The following is a 20,492-nucleotide window of genomic DNA, read 5'->3' as shown; positions in this document are numbered from 1 at the left end:
CTCTCCGTTCCCGCCACCATTTTTGGTTTTCTGGCTTTCGACTGTATCTGTTACTTTTGGCAAGTAAATGATGCCTGGCAGCCTTGTTTGAGTTTATGGGATGCATCCTGGTGTCCAAGGCATTCGGTGTGGAAATATAATCTGTCATAATTCCTCAGTCTCGACTCTCAAGAGTCAGTCGACTCTCTGCTGCTTTAGGCAAATCCATCTGTGTTTCCCATCTATTAATGAGGGAGAGGCGGTCTTGGCCTTCTTTGAAACATCACAGAATAACAATTTCACAACATTTTCTGGCATCAAAAGAAAAAATCAGAAAACATCATCTTTTTGTTCCCTAAAGTTAGGGTTTTCCCTTTCAAAATAAAAGAAACACAAAGAAGCACCCCTTCCCAATACTGGTTTCTCGTAGAGGTAAAACTCTAGTAATTGCCCTCAACAGGTTGGTTTCTTTTCAAATGTGCTATCTTTTTTTATTTATAAGGGATAAGTTCTCAGCACTTGCTTGTCCTTTGTATGTGGAATCAACATCAATTCATGACACAGACAAATTATAAGAACAATTCAACAGGGCTCTTGGTGAAAATGCCAAGGTTATGCAAGCAGCCACGTCTGCCCCCTTCCTCAACCATTCTCACAACCAAGACAAGCCAGGCTTAAGCTGACAAAAAGACAGAATAAGTGGTGGTGGATGTCAGTTCACATTTGGCTCGCAGTTCAGTTGAGTAATATAGCCAATTAGCCACAGCATGAAAAACAACTGTTTTAAGATCGTAGCAAACCCCAGATGGTCTACCCACCTATGTCAAAGCCACAGAACCGTCTCGAAAGCAGGTGGATTTCTGTTGAGAGTGGAGCCAGAGGCCATTCCTTTCACAGCAGTTGCAAAAAGGGAATTGGGGGTAGCAGAAAGAAGCTGGAGCAGTAATCCCAGGCCAGCTGTGCTGAGGGTGCCAGGAAAGAACCAGCTTTCTCAATAGCAAAAGCTCACTAGTGGCCAACTTTCTATCAAATACGATAATTACAGTGAACAAAGGAAAAGCATAGAGGATGCCCAAATCGCAAATCCATTCTTCCCTGACTCCCCAGGGCAAGATATGAGGGATACTTTGCAGATGCTCTGGTAAAACCAGTCACAAGAGGGATATTAACTTATTCTGCCCCCCATACTCAGGACCATGCTCTGACTTGCATGGTTTAACATGGGTGCCAGAATGTCTTTAGTGACCGAGCCTAATGAAGGGCCACTCAAACATTGTGTTTGAAGACAGTTCATTGGAAAGCATTTTGTCAACCTTTTTTATTTTATGCTGAAAAAAAAAACACGAGTCCCTGGGTGTAGCTGAAATGTCCAAAAGACATAAAGGAGCATGGAAGGTTGAGGGCAGGAAAAGAAGGGGAACTCAATCAGGACAGCTGAGATGGATCTGTTTTTTATGACCTTCAGAATGACTTTACACAAGTCTAATTTACTCAGCGGTCCTCATTCCCCTCATATTTAAGAACTACCCTGCTGAATTAACACAGTTGTGAGAACAGCACTAAGGAAGCATATTACACACGTACTATTCATTTCCCAAGCCAAAAGCATGCTTCTGTAGTCAGTGGAGGTTCCTGAGCTGACCAGGAACAAGGCACAAGCAACTTAGATCAAATATTAATAAGTCTAAATTTCCAATGCAATATTCATACACCTGCAGGTGGCCTTTTTTACACAAATTTCCACTCAAGTAGCCCTACTATCAGAAGCCTCCATAAAACTCTTATAACCCATCTGTACACTTTGAAAGAGACAGTCCCTAAAGGAGATGCTAAAAATAGCACACCTCCAGTTGCCACGAGTATTTAAAGCCATAATTTACATCATTTCCAACGCTTTGAGAAGGATTAGTGGAGGCTAACGCAATTTTCAAAGAATCCGGAGGCTGTTTATAGTCTGTAATTAAAAATAACCCTCACATTTTAACTTACTACTATTGAAAAGTCCATGAAGATCATGTATTAAACATTGTGGCTCAGTATCCTTTTAATGTGAACTTACTATACAGTCATACGTTCATGAATTCATTCAACAACTATTTCCTGAGCTCTTTTAAACTGTCATTTCCATTTCTAAACACTGGGTCATAGAACTGAAATCCCTGCCTTCAAGGAGCTGACCTTTAAACTGGGATGGGGGGTAGAGAGAAGAGGTAAATAGATATATTAAACAAGATTACTAAGCACCATAGACAGTGATGGTCTTAGATTTTAGAGTGCACTGGAAATACCAGAGGGCTTCATAAAATATAGATTTCTAGGGCCCACTTCCAGAGCTCCTGAGTTAGCAGGTCTGAGGGAGAAGAGCCCAAGGATTTACATTTTTATCAAGTATAGGTATCGAAGCCTAACTGATGTGCCAAGTTGAGCAAAGAGCTGTAGGAGGTACTGAAGAGTGTTCCAGAGAGAGGGAGTCACCGGTCCTGAGGCATGAGCAAGCATGGGGTATAAAAGAAAGAGAAGGTCACAGGACACCAGGCTTCTGGCCTGCTCGTAGCAAAGGAGGGAGCTGCCATCCTTAAAAGAAGTTAGAAAGAGAGTGAGAGGTAAGGGCAGTTTGTTGGGTGGCATGGGGGTTACACAGTTCTGCATTATGTAACTTTTAGATTTGAAAGGAAACTTGAAGCCCAAGAATGCTCACTTTAGCTGAAGTGATACTGACTGTGGTCATCAAAGAGCTTGGCTGAGCGTACAAGCTGGGTTAGTGACCCGGGACTGAGACAATCCTTACATGCTGTACCCTTAAGCACACCCTGGTTCAGCAAGTGTCAATTCTATTCCAAGGATATGTTTATGTTACTTCGATTTAAATTTTCTAAAAATGTCAAATCTATGTATGATACATACAGTAGCTTTTTTTTTTTTTAAGATTTATTTATTTGTACATACAGAACCAGGGTACAGGCCAGAGGCTCAGGGGCGGTGAGAGGCTTCACCAGAGACAGAGCGGGAACAGAACAGGCAGATCGATGAAGTACACTGCTGAGGGGAGCAGCGGGCGGGCCAGGAGAGGTCTGCCACGCCATGTGGTCACCTCCGGGGCAGGCGGGAATTGAACTCATGCAGAAGCAGCTTTAGATTCTCAGTGCAGTGCTTTAACCTGCTGTGCCACCAGGGAGGGCCATACATACAGTAGCTTTTAAGATGTTATTGACTGAAACACCTATGACTGGACACAGTGTCGTTAACTTGGATGTCTCACGTATATGCACGTACTGCCACTAAAAAATGTTTAGATTCAATAGTTAATGGCTAGTTATCTGTTTCATTAAACTTTCATGGAGCTGTGAACTCTCATGCCAGACATGACGCCTCCACTGCTCCCCACCCTATCAGTGCTGGCTACTGCACCTGACATAGCAACTGCTCAATAATTACCTGTCAGCTAACCACTTATGATGCATTGAACCCAAGTACCAAATGTTCACCTTTTTGCCAGGGAAGGACTACTTTTGCTATTAACAAATGGAGTTTCTGGCAATTGGAAAAGCAAATTAAAAAATGATCATGCCACGAACATGGCTCTGCTCTTAGTCTAAAACTTTTCTTTCTCCCAGGCCTCAACAGCTCTCTGGTAATACACGAAATATGATTTAATAATGACATTGCAGACCTTAAAGGCAGGAAGGAAGAAATAAAGGGCGGGGTGCAAAAGAGAGGGAGAAGAGAAAAGTAGAGAAGAAGGGAAGGGGAAGAAGGACGAAAGGGAGGGAGAGAAGCTACAAAGGAAGAGGCAGTCCCATCTGCTGCACAACCGCCTACACACTCCCTGCAGCACAGTCCTGTGGCCCGTGCAGCTAAATGTGCACAGCTGAGAGAAATTCCAGCAGGGGAGCAGAGTGATTTCCTCCCATCAGGTTCCCCAATAAGATTTTCTTAAGTTGTTGCTCAAACAACTGTTAGCAGCTGTTAAAGGACAGGAAGCTGCTTAAAACCTCCCAAAATATTTCTCATCAATGGTGAGCAGATGGAATGGAAAACTAGGTTTCCAGAAAGGATTACAATCTTGGTTTCATGCTAGAGGTTTTACCAAATGTGACCGCTTGTCAAGAGCCCATCATTCAGGGAGCTCCATTAATTCCCTGTCCTTATTTACGGAAGCAGAATAATTAAGAATATATGATAATTTTTACCTAACTCATTAAACCATAATTCACATAATTATAAACTTCCTGAAATGCAAAACATATGTTTTGGTTCATGATGAAGCACTTTATACTTCTCAAAGATTTAAGTTTGTGCCTGTGTTCTCATCTCTGAGTGTGTGTATAATTCTCAGGCTGTGCTGCACATTTCCCTCACTTTATTAATCATTCTACTGCTCACCAACCAACTAAGGAAGCACTTGCCTAAAACCAGAGCTGAAAACAGTTTGATAAAACAAACTTTAAAATATGCACCAGTGTACATCCCCAAATATTTTAAATACGTTCTCCTTCCTCTCTGTTAAGCTGACAGTCTTAATTAAAGTTGCAGCTAAGCCCTACAGGTGCATCCTCTACAGCAGCAGGCACACACATTTGCAGAGCCTGCCAATGACTGTCTGCATACTTGCATTTCAGGTCACCGGGCCCAAAGGTTCATGAACACCTGCCATGTGTCAGGCACTTGGAGGGGACATCTGAGACGAACAACATGGCATTTCTGTCACTGGTAAATCTACAGCCTGGATAAAAGAGGGGAACTCAGAGACCCAATTTCAGTGCCCTGTAAAAGGTGATCTATTTGGGAGTGTGTAAAGGGTGCTTTCAAACCAATGGGGTAAGGTGCTCCATCCAGTGATGACACAAGTGGTAGAGGAAAGGACAAAAAAGATTTCCCAGGAAAAGCACACCCTAAGTTGAATCATGAAAGGGACGTGAGTGGGACAGCAAATAAGGGAAGCAGAAAGAATGCGTGGAGAAGACTGAAACAAGGACTCCATGTGAGCAAATTGAGGCTTTACACCATTGGCAACAGTTTTAAACTTGATGAAGGGGCTAATACAGCAGTATCTGCCTTGTAGAATTTTCATGCCGGTAACACTGGGAAAACTGATGGGGTAGAGAAAACAGGGAAGCAAAAAGATATGACTGATCAACAGGGTCCCTCCAGCTTCAGCTCCTTGGCTGCCTCGTGGGCCTACTACGTCCTCAATAATTTAAGGCACCATTTCAATGTCAAAGCAAAGTGACATTAATGGAATGTGTGCAATTCCTCTACCCCTGTAGTATTTTCCCATCGCTATTACACAGATGTGGAAACTGAGGCACAGAGAGTTAAATACTTGATGAGCTGGCTAGAAACAGGAGCACTAGGAGGCCCTGCAGTGTGATGAGTCCACAAAATACTCTTCACGTGCTGCCACCATCATTCCCTGACCTGGATGCCTCAGCCCAGCTTTCTGATTCTACTCCATATCTGCTTCTGGTGCACACAGGGAGCCCCTCTCACCGTGCTGAGGCAGACCCGCCTTCCTCTGCTACACTGACATACTTCATTTGTTCATGTTCCCCTCTAAATGCACTTTACCAAAGTCAAGGTCGCAGAAGAAAAATGCTAGAACCTAAGAGGTATAAAAACCCAACCACCTTGCACACCTCCTCTGACTCCTTGAGAACAGTATCTGAGCACTGGAACAAGTTGTCTAGTTACATGTTTTCCTAGCAGAAGTTTTAATCATAGTGCTTCCAATGCTCAGGATACAGACTAAAGCTGAAAATGTATTCAAAGGCAAAAGAGGATATAATCTCCCTCTCAGAAACAAAGGTGCTACCCGGAGTACCTCAGCGAAAAGTCTACAACAAAAGCTTGGCTTCGATGGGCTCAGATACACTGAGACAGAGGTGATGGTAAGTTTCTAGAGTTCTAGGATGCTTTAGCTCAGATTTGATTTCTGTTCTAAAAAGGAAGGGTGGGTACAGTCACAATCACACACTTAGACACACACCTAAAAAGCACAAGTAAGTGAAAATGAGCACAAGGACCTACCTAATCTAATGCAGTAATATACTTCTAGAAAGTTTTTCAGAAATCAAGTGCTTTGAAGTCTGTGTTGTGATAGTACATTAAGAGTGATCAGTATTTATAAAAGCACAGGGTATCTATCTATTTAGAGTCACAATCCCAAAGTGACATGTTTTATATGCATTTGTTTGGTAAAATGGTGTCGCTCATTAAGTCTGGGCAAACAGGCTTAGCCACTAACTAGTCAAAGTTCTAAGCGCTTCCGCACAGTATGACAGAGCATCAAATTGGAAAGTAAAGTGCCAGGTCGTGGGAAGAGCATGACTTTTAAATAGCCACTCCTTCCATCCTGGATTAACAGCAAAAACTTCTATTTACCAAGGCACCCTACCCAAGTTTTCTGTCAGGAAGTCATACACACAGGTTCTCTGAGCACAGGCAATGTGGTAGAGTGTTTCCTTTTGAACCTGAATAGGCAGAGCCCAGGTATTAATTCTCTGCGTCAAACCTGAAGTTTTCTAATCTGAAAAGAGTTGCAATATGAATGCAGTGCTTACTTCTGCACCAGAGGACCCCAAAGCCTTAGCAGTGAGCCTGTGTGAGTCAATTAGAAGGACCAAGGAGGGAAAAGGGGCTGGATATATTCCCTGGTCCCCAAATGGAATCAATTTACACAAAGATGTAAAGTGCTAGCGATTGTTATGGCTCTGCTCTTGCCTCTGAAACGAAGATCATTTATACCTGAATTTAGGTCTCTCTTCCTGAAAATCCTAGAAATTTGGGTTGTAGGCTCTCGAGCCAGAATGTGTGTATCCAAAGTCTGACTCTACCATGGATGATACGTGTGACCTGAGCAACTTAACTTTCCCCTTCAGAACCTTAGTTTCGCATCTGTAAAATGACTGTGTTAAACAGCACCCTCCCCAGGGCAATGGGGAGGACTCAATGAGTCACATTACACTTGCATACAGATCCTAGCCTGTCACTCAGTCACTATAGTTACTGATTTTATATTCAGTCAATAGACACTATGTAATTCCCATGGAATTTGTACTGTCAAAGAGAACGAAGCATATTAGCCTTATTCAGCACACTTGTTGGCTGAATAATAATGTGCGAGTTTCTTAGGGTCTCAGCCCTTAATTTTTGCTTTTCTAGTAAACCATTCTGAGAAAGGAAATGTACACAATCTATTTTTTTTCTAATAAAAATCATGCTTCCGGCCCTCCCTGGTGGCGCAGCGGGTTAAAGCACTGCACTGAGAAGCTAAAGCCACTTCCGCATGAGTTCGATTCCCGCCTGCCCCGGAGGAGACCACATGGCGTGGCAGACCTCTCCTGACCCGCTCGCTGCTCCCCTCAGCAGTGTACTTGCTCCCCACTCTGTCTCTGGTGAAGCCTCTCACCGCCCCTGAGCCTCTGGCCTGTACCCCAGTTCTGTATGTACAAATAAATAAATCTTTAAAAAAAAAAATCATGCTTCCTATTAAAATAGTAAAAGGTAGTACCCTTTTAGAAAATGCTTAAAATAATTCTTTCAAGGTAGACACAATGCATTCAAAGAAAAATGCAAACGTCTCCCAGTTTAACATGTATTTCAGAAAATATGGCCTAAAGAGAAGCATAAAGATGGAAACAGGTACAAAGAATTAGTGAGTTGTTTATCCAGATATAATAGGTAGCAACCAGTAGAAGTGGCCCAGCTCTTAGCCCTTCTACTTCTGTGAGTCTCTGCTTTCAACTCTCCTACTTACCTCCCCCGCTTTACCCTCCACAAAAGATGCCAGGCAAAGACCCAAAGACTCCTGGTCCCAAATTTTGTTCAGACATCAAGTCAAGCTCCTATAAAATGGGACTAGCGTCAGTCTCTATCTGGTCCAAAGAAACAAATCATTTTTAAAAGGTTTCTTTTTTAAAATTTAATTTTAAATACTGTATGAAGTCAATGGTGGACTCGGATCAGAGAAGAAGTAATGTGAAATTCAAGAAAATTATAGCTCCAAAGATGCTGAAACTGCTGGCTAACCCCCACTGTGCCTCTGGGAAGTGGCCATTCCAGGCAGTGGCACTACGCAGAGCAGGAGCTGCACTGGCAGGGAGGACCCGACGAAAGCCAAGGGCGGGGCAGGGAGGGCCTCTGTGTGCCTCGCCTGGCTCCCGGCCTTCCCACACTGACTCCTTTAGTCCTCAGGGCAGGCTGTGCAGTGTTACACTCAAGAGCATCACCCACAGTGAGGAGATAAACCAAAGGCCTAAAAGAGAGAGAGAAAGAAAGGCACCAAAACTAACTTTTAAGGGATCCCAAAGGAGAAAAAGCAAAAGGATGATGGGCTCCAGAAGGCCCAGAGACAATGTTCAAGTCAAGAATCTGACAAGAATAATGGGCTGAGGGGACTGGCCAACACCCAGCAGCGTAAGGCTGGGGTGGGCCAGCTTTCACATTTCAAAGGCAATTCACTGCTATTTTGCTCCTCATAGTGAGAAATGATCATTTCATCACAAAACAGACAATTAATTGCACTTCCTTATTAGCCTAAAGCAAAGATTAATGACAAGTTAACTTCCAAGTTCTATAATTGAAAAGCATTTCCTCTTTGTAACTCATAAAGATCCTCAGAGCTAAATGTCTTCCAAGGCAAATCTGAGGTACAAATGAACACTAGGCTGGCAAGACAGAGCCGTAGTAACCGTAGCGGTAGTGGTACCAGAAGCAGCAACAAGAGTTGTGATAGATGCAGTTGTTGATATTTACTGCGCACCTCGGATGTGCCTCTCTGTTAATTAAAATCACCGGCTATGAAGAGCCTTGTTTGCTTTCACAAGAAAAGATGAGGCTGGTTATATTTTTATCCTGCTTTAAGGGAAAAGAGTTTTAAAGAGGTTAGGTAATGGGACCAAGGTCACAGAGCCTGACCTGTGAATTTCATCCAAGCTCAAAGATCCCAGAACTTGTATTCTATCAACGAGACTGCTCTGGTGTTCGTCTGAAGCTTTTATGCACAGATATTTAGCTGTTAACCCAGTTAGCTGAAGGAGTGGTTCAACCTGCTCCTAGCCTGTGGAAGAAGGCCACTCTCTGGAGCGAGGACAAGACAGAAAGACAGAAGGCACTAACATGGGTAGCTCCCGAACAAATCTCAGCATCTATGGTAACTGCCACCAAAGTAGGGAGGAGGTGACATATGTATCTAGAATGGTCTAAGATGGACTATGATGGAGGCCAAGTGATGGATGGGTACAGGTGGGTTCTGACGCATGGGGTATCACCCCAGCAGTCTTAAGCCAAACACCAAATCTATCTTTTCAAAGGTTAATAAAAGATAGCATTTTCATTTACTAGTTCTTCAAGGAAGAAGTACTTGGCTTGAAACAAATTCCAATTTCCTTTTCGTATTTCCCCCAAAACTTTTCTTCCCTTTAAAAAGTGTAATTTTCCCATATGTGAGTCTAACAAAATAAAAGCCAGCCATGGCTGAATGTGCTGTACAGGCCAGGCATCATGGAAAGGTTCACTGGCCCCTGGAGAAAGGCAAATACAAGCCAAGGAGATGGCCCCGGGCCCACCCTGTGTGGTAGGGGTGTGTTTGTTTTCTGGCGAACACTTGTATTTCTAATAATTACCCTACCTACTCAGACTTGTCCAGAAACAAGACTGGGACCAAGAGCTGTGATTAACTAGCCCTTGTGATCATAGATTCAAACTAGATATGCGAGACCCTAACCCTGCTCTATAAGAGAGGACTAGTCCACACCAGCTCCAGAAGGGATAGATGAGGCTGGTTAAACCTCTGAGGCAAATGTCAACATGCTTCAACAGGATGCAGGTGGGTGATTCTCACAAGGATGTTCTTAGGTCTTGCTGCTAGTAATATTTAATGTGTGGGAACCAAAAGCTGATTGTCCTGCAACGACAGAGAAGCAGTGTTCAGTCATAAACGCCAAAAGCAGCGGTGACTGAGAGGACTCCTCATCAGAGCTTCATGGACTTTCGTGGCGCTGTGACAGATATGACTGCAATTTGTCCCAGACCTTTAAGGTTATTCTAGAACTGGTAGCAAAATGAGGTGCTACACATATAGGGTGCTTATCTGAGGCACCCAGGAGATACCAAGAATACCTAAGGAGGACCAGACTTAAGAGCAAAACAAGCCCTAGGTTCTAAGAGCTCATAATTATTAAAATAAAACATAAATATATAATATTTTAATGATTCAAATTCATCAAACAACTCTCAAAAGTAGTTTTCTTGCACTTATACAAATACCATTATTTAATCTGAAAGGTAGAAAGCTGAATAAAATTGTTCTTTATCAAAAGGGGATGTTGTAAAATTAGTGTTATTTATAGGGTTGTCTAACAAAGACTTATCAAAACAATAGGAAAACATGTTTCACCTCGGAGTCAACAGTGGAAACAGGATAGTCTAGATATATTCTTAAAACAGATTACATGAATTTATTTATTAGGAATGATTCTACATTTTTCAAAGCCGTAACACTACTATATAAAAACGCGAATGAATTTTATGATGATCAGTTTTACCTGCTATTTGTACCGAACCATCCTCACCCAGAAGAATATTACCAGCTTTCAAATCCCTATATAAAAAATAAAAAATAGAGAATGGATTATGGAATACAAGCATTTTATCACATTAACTTACTCTGGAAGATTTTTTAAACACCATATATTGCTATGTGAACAAAAATTCTTATGCTATAATATTAAAAATTATCACAGAATTTTAAAGTTACAAGGATAATTTGTGATTTTTACAGCTTGCTCTTAGGAAATGGTTAGGATTTTAGCAACAAATATCTTATGTGAAATCAATACCTAGATTTAATGAAATCATTGGTGTTAAAGATTTTGCATAAACTCACAATACTAGCATTTCATCAACAATTAAAGCCCTGTCTGTATAAAGACATTCTACTGTGACACAAATTTGTCATGCTATAACTTCACATTAATCCTCCATCTCAAATAATGGATTTGATTATGGACTTGATCAGTTTCTCCTCTTGGGACATCGATGATAAATAGTTATTATAATATTCTATAATGTGTTTCTCTACAATATGGAAGCTGTCCTATGTAGCCTTAACGCTCAAAAGAAAAAGTGACAATTTATATGTTTGATTGCTAAAGTAGTATTTTTTTTTAATTATTGGAAAAATACAGTTGGTATCACAAAAAAGAGAGCTCACATAGTTTAGGTTAGGGGAATTTTTGACAAAATGTCAAAAATAATTAACATGTTGCAATGGGTTAAAGTCTCTCCTGTGTTAGAAAGCTAGAGGTGTCATCTAGCTCGACTGAGTATACTTCGAGAGTATGCAAATCAAAACCACCAGAAAGGACCACATTTAAAAAAAAAAAAAAAAAACAAGTTCTGGCAAGGATGTAGACAAGACCCTTTGTATGCTATTGTTCGAAATGTAGAGAGATTGTGGAAAACAGTATGGGGAGGGTTCTCCAAAATATTAAAAATAGGCTCTCCCTGGTGTTGCAGTGGGTTAAAGCTCCACACCGTGACACTCTCAGAAGCCACTGCAGCACGAGTTCGATCCCCAGCCAGAGAGATAACCCACACAGCATGGCAGACCTCTCCTGACCTGCCTGCTGCTCCCTTCAGCAGTATGTTTCAGTACATCTGCCTGTTCTGCTCCCCACTCTATATCTGGTGAATCCTCTCACCCCCCTGCACCTCTGGCCTATACCAAAGTTCTGTATGCATAACTAAATAAATCTTTAAAAATATATATTAAAAATAGATCTATTGGCCCTCCCTGGTGGCGCAGCGGGTTAAAGCACTGCACTAAGAAGCTAAAGCCACTTCCGCATGAGTTTGATTCCCGCCTGCCCCAGAGGCAACCCATTGGCGTGGCAGACCTCTCCTGACCCGCCTGCTGCTCCCCTCAGCAGTGTACTTCGTCGATCTGCCTGTTCTGCTCCCCACTCTGTCTCTGGTGAATTCTCTCACCCTCCACATCTCTGGCCTGTACCCCAGTTCTGTACAAATAAATAAATAAATCTTTAAAAAAAAAATAGATCTATGATATAATCCAGCAGCCCCATTTCTATGTATCTACCCAAAGAAAGCAAAAGCACTAATTTAAAGAAATATATGTACTCCCATTTTATTGCAGCATTATTTATATAAGCTAACTTACATAAACATCCTAAGTGCCCAGTGATTAATGAGTGGGTTCAGAAGATATGTTATATGTATGCAATAGAATGCCACTGGCTATTACAAAAAAAAAAAGACTTTTGCAACAACAGTATAGCACTGGAGAGGATTTTATGCTAAGCAAAATAAGTCAGAAGCAGAAAGAAAAATATTAGAGGTCTTCATGTATATGTGAAATAAAAAAAAAAAAAAGGAAAGGAACAGATAAAACTAAAACCAAAGCAAATCCTAGAAATTTTGCTGTAGAACTGAAATAACTAGAGTAGAGGTTGGAGAGCAGAGAGCAGAGGAAACCCAGAAAACTATATTCGAGCATTATGGGCAATGATGTGGTGACACACATCTGAAGAGATGTGAACTTATACCTCTAAATCTCATATAGAGTTGTAGAACAACAGTGCTGAGGTAAAAACAATACAATTTTTTTTTTTTAATAAATGAGGGGCCTCCCTGGTGGCACTGTTAATGTCTCAGTGTGATCAAGCTGTTAACCAGCCACTGTGGCATGAGTGGGATCCCCTGCCAGGCAGCTGACCCACATGCTGCAGCAGGCCTCTACTGTCTCACCAGCTGCTCCCCTCAGCAGTATATTTCAGTACATCTGCCTGTTCTGCTCCTCACTGTCTCTGGGTGAATACTGTCAGCCCCTGCGCCTCTGGCCTACACCCCAGTTATTTTATGCATAAATAGATAAATCTTTCAAAAAAAATGAAATAAAATTTAATAACCACCAAAAGAGCAGTACATTAACTGATTCTTTTAATGTCTAACACTACATGATTTCTATATTCTACTCTTATTTCAGTGAAAGCATCTGAATCAATCCTGAGGATACCAAAGCAATCATCAAAATTCATTCTCTTGCTTCTTAAGTATTTTTTCCACATCAATTTAGCTTATTTAACTCAGAAATAATATTGATACCTACCTATGCTGTTTCCTTAAGACTTACAAACTAGGACTAAAGAAAAGCTACATTTAAGAATCTCTGCAGAAGTCATACCTGTGAATCTGACCATTTCTGTGTAGATAGTCTAAGCCTTCTAAAACCTCTTTAAGAATTGTTGCTATTATTGCTTCTTCCAGAACGCCATTCTTGTGCTCTCCTCGGTTGACGATATATTTTATGATATCCAACATTGAACCTAAGTGAACAGACAGAAGACTTTAAGACTTGTGTAAGCACCTGTAGTGCTATTCCAGAACAGGGCTCCCAATTTTAAAAATGACCAAGGAACGGCAAAACATATTTCCCCCCTGTTTATTTAACACAATTATTCCCAAAACATACAAACAACTGCGTGGCACTAAATCCCAGTTTGCAAACTTACTGTAATTCAGCTGAACTTAATGAAAAGAATTCTGATTCAGAAACCAGAAGGGGTTAGTCCCTCTTCCCTAGACATACAACTGATTGCAGACACAAAAGAGATCTAAACTGAAAAAGAAACAACCAGGAGGTGAAGAGAAAAGACCTTCGTGAATTTCTGTGAGAAAGATACTACTCTCAGCACCTCAAATCCAAGTGGGAGGAGAGGGGGAAAAAAAAGTTACCTCTAGGTCTTAGTTTTAAACAGTTGTGTTTACTTAATGCCTAATGTGCAGCCTTCTCTAATAAAGAAATAAATACCCAGTACTTTATTACAATAAACAAGATTAGTATCCTTGGCACTGTGAGTTTGGGTTTCAACACATATTAATTAATATTCCAAACTCCAGGTGATTTTAAAGGCCATCATTACCTGAGGGGGTCAACATTTCTGTAGCATTAATAGATGGCTTACCTCAGGCCCACTCAGGCTCCAGGCTCTCTTTGCCTAACTAAGAGGATTGACTTTCTCTATCAGATGTTACTCTACGAATGTAGCCACCCACCCCTCATTAAGAGATTTCATGTCATAAAATATTATAGAAGAAGCAAATATATACTTTTAACCATTACAGAGACAAACAAAACATTTGTTTATTCATTGACTCGAACTTGTGGCTCATTTAGGAAAGAATACTTCCAAAAACTTTTTTATTTTTATCTCATAAGGAGATGCCACAGCAGGCCTGTGTGCACGTTTGGTCTGCTGAAAGAAAAACGAGCAAAAGTCCACAACTGCCCACGTTCCCTCACCTGTGGAAACCTGTCTAAGCCCTGTTTCTCTCACTAAAGCACAGGGAAAGCAAAGTGGATTTCTTTAAAAACAATGAAGTGTTTTATCAAGCCCTTGGGAAAGGGGACAGGACTTATTCTCATGCTTACAAAAGGTTAATGGGATAAAAATAAAGAGAGGAAGTAAAATCCTCAGCATGAACAGGGCATTTGGGGCTCTCTGGGGATCCCTAACATCAGAATCTGTCTCTCAGAGTTGGTCGACCTGCAATAAGGACTAAGTTAAGATCTCCTTACTGACAAAGTAGGACCCACCCCCACCCCTGGATCCTAGGAGCCTTCTCTCACCACTCAACACTGCAGTACTGCTCCAACTGGCTCTCTTTATCTTGTTTCATTCCTTTTTTCTTTTCCTTTTTAATTAAGAACCAAAGTAGGCACTCAAGGAAACAATGACTAATAGGATTGACAAGACTGGGAACAGAACTGAACTAAGCTCTCCCAGGCTCCCTACTGAGACCTACACAAGCAGACCAAAGGCAATTACAATATGTTCGTCATCTCAATTCTGGGTCTCTTTGATCCAAGATAGTTTCTTAAAAAAAATAAATAAGTAAGCTGCCTCCATCATTCTGTCTTAGCTGAAACTAGTGAGTAGATTAAAATAGGCTCTACAATGTAAATTCTGCTATGCCAGTTTTTGGCTTCACCCACCCAGGTGCCATAATGTTCTCCTCTGCTCTTAAAGCAAACTTCACATCTCAGAATGATACCTGGGGCGTGACACCCTGGAAAAGAACACTCTGGAGATGTGGGCAAGCTAGGTGTTACAAAGGAGATCATTCGGGTTTTCTAAGCGTCAGTTTTCTGGTCTGAAACATGAAGGTGATAATACTTGCAGTTTGGGAGAACTTTTAACTTAACAGGTCCTACAGTCACAAATTCCAGCACTCCCAATTAACATGTGCATGACCTTGGGCAGGAGGCTGAACTCTCCTGAGTTTTGGAGTACTTTTCTGAAAAACAGGGATGGCAACACCCGCCATTCAAGGATGTTGTCCAGATTAAATAACTGCCTTGAACAAGAGCTAACCACAGAGAGTGAGTATTCAATCAAGTTAACAGTTGCCATGACCATCCCCTATCAAAACATGATGTTAAAGGATCAAAAGAAAATAAACTACAGGTAGGTGAAAGTGACTTATAAATTCAATTTTTCAATTGCTTGAAACTAGACTTGAAACTAGAGAGGGAAAGTTAGATTCCTTTTCAAATGCAAACACAGGATGAAAACAGTGCTGTTTCTAATCAACACTGCAAGCAAATAATTCAGCACACAATATCTCTCCATTTGAACCCCAAGTTTTATTGAGCACCCATTTGGTGTCAGGCTCAATAAACCTGAAGGGTATTTCCATGCTTCTTCATGAAATCTATAACCTAAATCTGCACCTCCAGTACCATAGCCACCAGTCACCTAAGGTTATTTAAATGTAGGCTAATTAATCTTGAATAGGAATTCAGTCCTTCAGTAACACTAGCCACATGTCAGTTGCTCAAGAGCTACATGTCACTAGTGGAAACTGGATAGTACAGATACAGATCATTTCCATCATCACAGAACTTTCAATAAACAGCATGGAAATAACTCACTATATTGCTAAGTGTGAAGGACTTAAGTAATGTCAGAAACAAAGAGTTTAAAGAAGGAGCAGTTATCTTTTTTGAAAGAAACAGGGGTGGCTGCAGCGGGGATATGACATGTCAGAACTTGCAAGACAGACATCTGAGCCTGGGTGGCAGCACAGGTGAGGCAACAGAGATACCAGGGCACAAAGCATATTTAAGGAGCCCCAACTACACCAAGAAGTCCAGGGTGGACATATATACTCTAGGAGGTGAAGCCAATTTATGAAAGACTTTGAATATCAATTCAAAGAAATCTGGAACTTTTAAATACAGGTGCAAGGGGATCAAATGCAAATTCTTACTAAACATGCACAAAACAGAAAAAAGAGCAAACAACAAAACCCACTTACCTCCACTTAGTAATTTCATGACCAGCCAAAGTTCATCTTTGACCACAAAAGAGGTGTAATAGGTCACTACATTGGGATGGCTGCACTGACTCATGGCTTGAATTTCTTTCTATGAAGAGAGTCAAAGAGGACATAGTATCACAGGGTGAAAATCAGAAAGCAGAACAGTAGTGAACCACAGTTGAGGACCTGGGTAGTGTCCATATTTAAAACCACACCCAGGTGGGATTTGGGGGTAGAGAGGGCTGCGGGAACCATTACTTCAAAGCAGCTATGGGAGGACAAGCTTACCTTCATTGGCAACTGGTTAGAATTAGAAGTCTTAGCAGAGGAACACTGCTGTGAACAGCCACCGAACCAGAGGAACTTCAGATCAGCCAGCATGTCACCCAGAGAATCCCCGCTCTCCCAGCACAGAGCCTTCTGCCTTATATAACTAAGGGATTCCTATCGGAACTGCAGACTCGGCAGAAATAAGAGACTAGGTGAGTTACAAGGGAGCCTGGGCCCTGAGCTGGTCTGGACTCTGGTGGGTCCTGGCTCTGTTCTCATCTAAAAGGGGACAATAAAACGATTCTGTTTCTCAGAACTGCTGTGAGTGCAAATGAGGAAATATGTATGAAAAAGGCTAGAACTTCATTTCCCAAACAATCTTCCATGGTATATATTCTATAAATGAAAAATAAAAGGGGGTGGGGGGCTGTCTGGCAGTGCTACAGACTTGAGAAACATCAGATACTACATCTCACTATTAGTGCTATCAAAGGATCTGACAAGTTCTGCAATAGATAAGCTGTCAACATTGAGTGAGAGGACATTAACAATACAGGAAAAGGATGTTTTTGTGTGTCATAGTTTAGGAAACTCAGCTGCAGGGTAGGAAGTTTTATATAAATCCATAAAACAACAAATCTTTGAAATCAAACAAATGGGAAACTTCAATGAGCCATATTTTTCTGCAATACTGAAATTCAATTTGGTCTGATTTGTGAAGTTATCCCTGGATGACTCCTCTATAGCTTCAATTAAATGCTAGTCTTCCATTAAAACTAACAGACCTGTTTAACTTACTTTCCAGGTGTTGCCCCAAAGCCATAAAGAATACCTAAGTCATCCGAGAAACATATTTATTTTTTTTAAGATTTATTTATTTATTTATACAGAACGGGGGTACAGGTCAGAGGTATGGTGGGTGAGAGGATTTATCAGAGACAGAGTGGGAGCAGAACAGGCAGATCAACGAAATACACTGCTGAGGGGAGCAGTGGGTGAGATAGGAGAGGTCTGCTGCGCCATGTGGGTCGCCCCCGAGCCCGGGATGGAAACTTTCCTTAGTGGTGCAGCTCGCTTGCAGTGCTGCGCCCCAGCCCATTGTACCACCAGAGAGGGCCTACTGGTGTTATGTATTTATGATAACAGTGTCTGTGAGTATCCTATAACTAATTTCAATAATTAGTTATTGAACTTCCAGTTAACTTACCAGAACATTGCAATTTCAGTGGATCTGCTTGCACATCTACTGCTACTTAATCCTCAATGAACCAAAATGACCTTATATGCCAAGTAACTTGGACAAAATACTGTGACTTATAACCCATATACGCACTTGAATATGCTTATTTAAGTAATTTCTACCAAGAATAAACTCACTCCTCTATTTTCTTTCATCCTATACACATTTTCCACCCTCACTTCCTTCTTCCATTTAATCGATGACAGGTTTTCTAAATCTAACCCTTTCAATGTCGCAATTGCTGTTCTGCACAAGGTCTGACACCTGAGGTTCAGTTTCCATCTGTTTCTGGTGTTAGGTTTTGATACTAAGATACTTCTGAAGAGAGAAAGGGAACACTGTCCAGGCCCCTGCTATTATGGGTTGCCAGCATCTGTTTCTAGTGGGGCGGCCCACTTTGAAGGCCTGTGACACAAACGGGGTCCAGTGTAAACAATGCCCCCAGTTCACAGGATAAGAATAACCCAAATGCCCGAACATAGATGACTGGATTAAGATGTGGAATATTACTCAGCCATCAAGAAAGATAAACTACAGTCTTTTGCAGCAATAAGGATGGAGCTGGAAGGAATCATGCTTAGTGAAATAAGCCAGGAAGAAAAAGAAAAATACCAGATGGTTGCACTCACAGCGGGAGCGTAAGGGATCAGGGGGAAAAAAGCAGTTGTAATGAAGTAAAAATGAAAAACAACGAACAACTATAAACCAGAGACACTTTATGGGAAAGGAGAGGGGAACAGGATCAAAACTGGAGTGGGAAGAGGGCAAAGGGCTATGGTGATGCACATGGGTGAACTGGTGGTGGGAAGCCCATGGGGATTACAACCAAGATGAAAAAATGCACAAAATGAAGAATGATGCAAAAAATAAACTTAACAAAAAGAGTAATGCTTCTGAAAGGTAGGTGTGCTCTACATTCTCACCACATTGCAGCCAATGTGAGTGCTTCTCTAGCTTTCTAACTACAAACATTTAAATCATTAATCAAAGTGCACAAATAAACCACCAATGCTCAAATGAAAGGAAATTCTTTCGCACTGAGGAGAATTTGGGTCAGTCTGGAAAAACACGTTTTCTTAGTCCTTTGCATTTACTTAGTCCTACCCAGAGTATCCTTTGCATTTTGATGACTGGTGTCACTTCCTACCCAGAGTATCGGGTTCTCTGATGGTGTGTGTGTGTGTGTGTGTGTGTGTGTGTGTGTGTGTGTGATTGTATGAGAGACAGAGAGAGATAATAGCTATTTAAAAAACCAGATAATAGCTATTTAAAAAACCCTACAAATATAACCAATCAAATTCTATGCCTTCAATTTTTGGGTCTTAGCAGTAGCAATGGCACATTTAAAGATCTTGAGGATTTAAAAAATAAAAGCAGAGGTAGCAACCACCACTACTAATATACCCCAGGAACACTGGAAGGACAGGTCACAGAAAAGGTGAGGGTCAGGGAATGGACTTGTGTGGTCTGACCACTAAGCTGCCTTCTTGTTCCTTTAAGTATCACTTCTGCCTTCACTGTCTGGCTAGGGGGTTCACGCACCCCACTCCTATATCCTCCATTTAACTGCACAGCTTTCCCTAAAGTACAGGCTCTAGTGCCGAAATACATGATGAAACTAGCCCTAGGGGAAAAAGTCACTCTGCCTTTGGACATGACCTGAGCCATCACTGAACACCCATGACAAGTAATATTTCTACAAATGGGTCACAAGGGAAGAAATAGTGCCCCATCTGCCTACCTCCTACTTTTATGTATAAACTTTTCATTTAACTGCCTTCTAGAATCTGTCTTTTCACCATAGATTAAATGTCAATGTCCTCCCCAAAACTTCTAAGTTGATGGTATTGGAAGGTGGGGTTTTGGGGTCATTAGGTTATGAGAGTGAAGTCCTTTTCTTATAGGGAAACCTCAATGTGAAATGAGTTGGCCTTACTGGGTCCTCATCTGTACCCTTAAATGGGACTTATAGTGAGACCCACATACAGGCACATACAAAAAGGTTAATAAAGGGCTTATTTACAGAAAGTGGAATTTAAAAAATGAACAACTCATGGAGAAAGTAAAGGTAAATGGGTGGATGGAACATTACCAGTTCCACTGAGCTGAGACCCCAACAGTACGCTGAAGGCCAGCAAAAAAACAACCAACCCCAGGACCCACATGTCTCTGTACCTGTAGTCCCCAGCAATCCTCCCTACAGTGGTGGTAACGTTATGGGATTTGCAATCCTTGGTGCCTTGGATCTCTTTGGACAGGGGTGGAGGTGAGGTCCTGAAAAACCTGCTTTTGTTCAAGATATCCTTCCCCTCCCTCAACACTTGTGAATGAAATTAGTGTCCTCATAAAAGGGACCCAAAAGCCAAGCTCACCCCTTCAATTATGTAAGAAAAAAGGTTCCCCCCTTCTCAACCATGCTGGCACCCTTATCTGGGTCTCCCAGGTTAAAACTATGAGATATACATTTCTATTCCTCCTAAGACACCACCTTATGGTATTTTTATTATAGCACTGTGAGCAGACTAAAGTAATTTTATATACATATTTTATATTTTGAGAAATATAAATATGTCTTGAATATTCTTTCCACAGATCTATCACCTCCATTTCTTTTCAAAATAGCAATAATGGTTTCTATTTTAAATTCTTCATTGGAAACAGT

The 20,492-nt window shown here is 41.3% G+C and overlaps 1 protein-coding gene across 1 annotated transcript in view; it reads right to left on the bottom strand.

Moving 5' to 3' along the window:
• Positions 1–20,492, bottom strand: part of STK39 (serine threonine kinase 39) — a 254,646-nt gene that overhangs the window by 165,384 nt on the left and 68,770 nt on the right. The window contains exons 6-8 of the mRNA XM_012725522.1: positions 16,318–16,426; positions 13,181–13,322; positions 10,524–10,579 (exon numbers count right to left, since the gene is read on the bottom strand). Coding sequence (XP_012580976.1) covers positions 10,524–10,579; positions 13,181–13,322; positions 16,318–16,426 — 307 coding nt within the window. The remainder of the gene's footprint in view (positions 1–10,523; positions 10,580–13,180; positions 13,323–16,317; positions 16,427–20,492) is intronic.

The sequence above is a fragment of the Condylura cristata genome, unplaced genomic scaffold, assembly GCF_000260355.1.
Source record: "Condylura cristata isolate star-nosed mole 26May11 unplaced genomic scaffold, ConCri1.0 scaffold00002, whole genome shotgun sequence".
NCBI lineage: Eukaryota > Metazoa > Chordata > Mammalia > Eulipotyphla > Talpidae > Condylura > Condylura cristata.
Note: the sequence above shows the minus strand (reverse complement) of the source record. Positions and strands in the feature narration are given on the sequence as shown.